The sequence below is a fragment of the Crocuta crocuta genome, unplaced genomic scaffold, assembly GCF_008692635.1.
Source record: "Crocuta crocuta isolate KB4526 unplaced genomic scaffold, BGI_CrCroc_1.0 scaffold330, whole genome shotgun sequence".
Lineage (NCBI taxonomy): Eukaryota > Metazoa > Chordata > Mammalia > Carnivora > Hyaenidae > Crocuta > Crocuta crocuta.
Genome location: NW_027530521.1, coordinates 588,396 through 588,846, shown reverse-complemented (window position 1 = coordinate 588,846; position 451 = coordinate 588,396). Strand labels below are relative to the sequence as shown.

The 451-nt window shown below is 46.1% G+C and overlaps 1 protein-coding gene across 4 annotated transcripts in view; it reads right to left on the bottom strand.

The window, feature by feature from the left end:
* FNBP4 (formin binding protein 4) overlaps nt 1-451 on the bottom strand; it is a 38,963-nt gene that overhangs the window by 37,585 nt on the left and 927 nt on the right. For all 4 annotated transcript variants that reach the window (XM_077767277.1, XM_077767278.1, XM_077767279.1 and 1 more), the window contains exon 2: nt 8-97. In XM_077767277.1, the coding sequence (XP_077623403.1) occupies nt 8-41 (34 nt within the window). In that variant the 5' untranslated portion in view covers nt 42-97. The remainder of the gene's footprint in view (nt 1-7; nt 98-451) is intronic.

The window sequence follows — 451 nt, the reverse complement described above, 5'->3', positions numbered from 1 at the left end:
AGGGTACCTGTTGCTTTAACGGCCGTAGGCCTGGTGGTCATGACTGGTTTGGAAGGATTCTGAACTCTGGGAACCTCCACCACGACTTCCTGTTCATCTAGATTTTAAAAAGGTACAAACGAAGACTGCAGTTAGAAGGCGGACTAGTGAAAACACTACAGCCGCCAAAACAATCTTGGATTTGACCTTTCAAGTCTCAATTTCACCAATTTGAAAACAGAGCGTGTAAATGCATCACTGATCCAAATAATCGGGAGATAACCAGGCAGAGCTAGACTCTTCCACGTGACCAGCGACCTTAAGGACACGATGAGAGTACAATGAAAGTACATCTGAAATCACTCACAATTTAAAAAATACACAGACACAGAATAAATTATCTTCCCGGGGCTACCACTGGGCAACTTTACACAAGCATGGCCAGAGCACTTCCCCCCCCCCCCCCCACGTC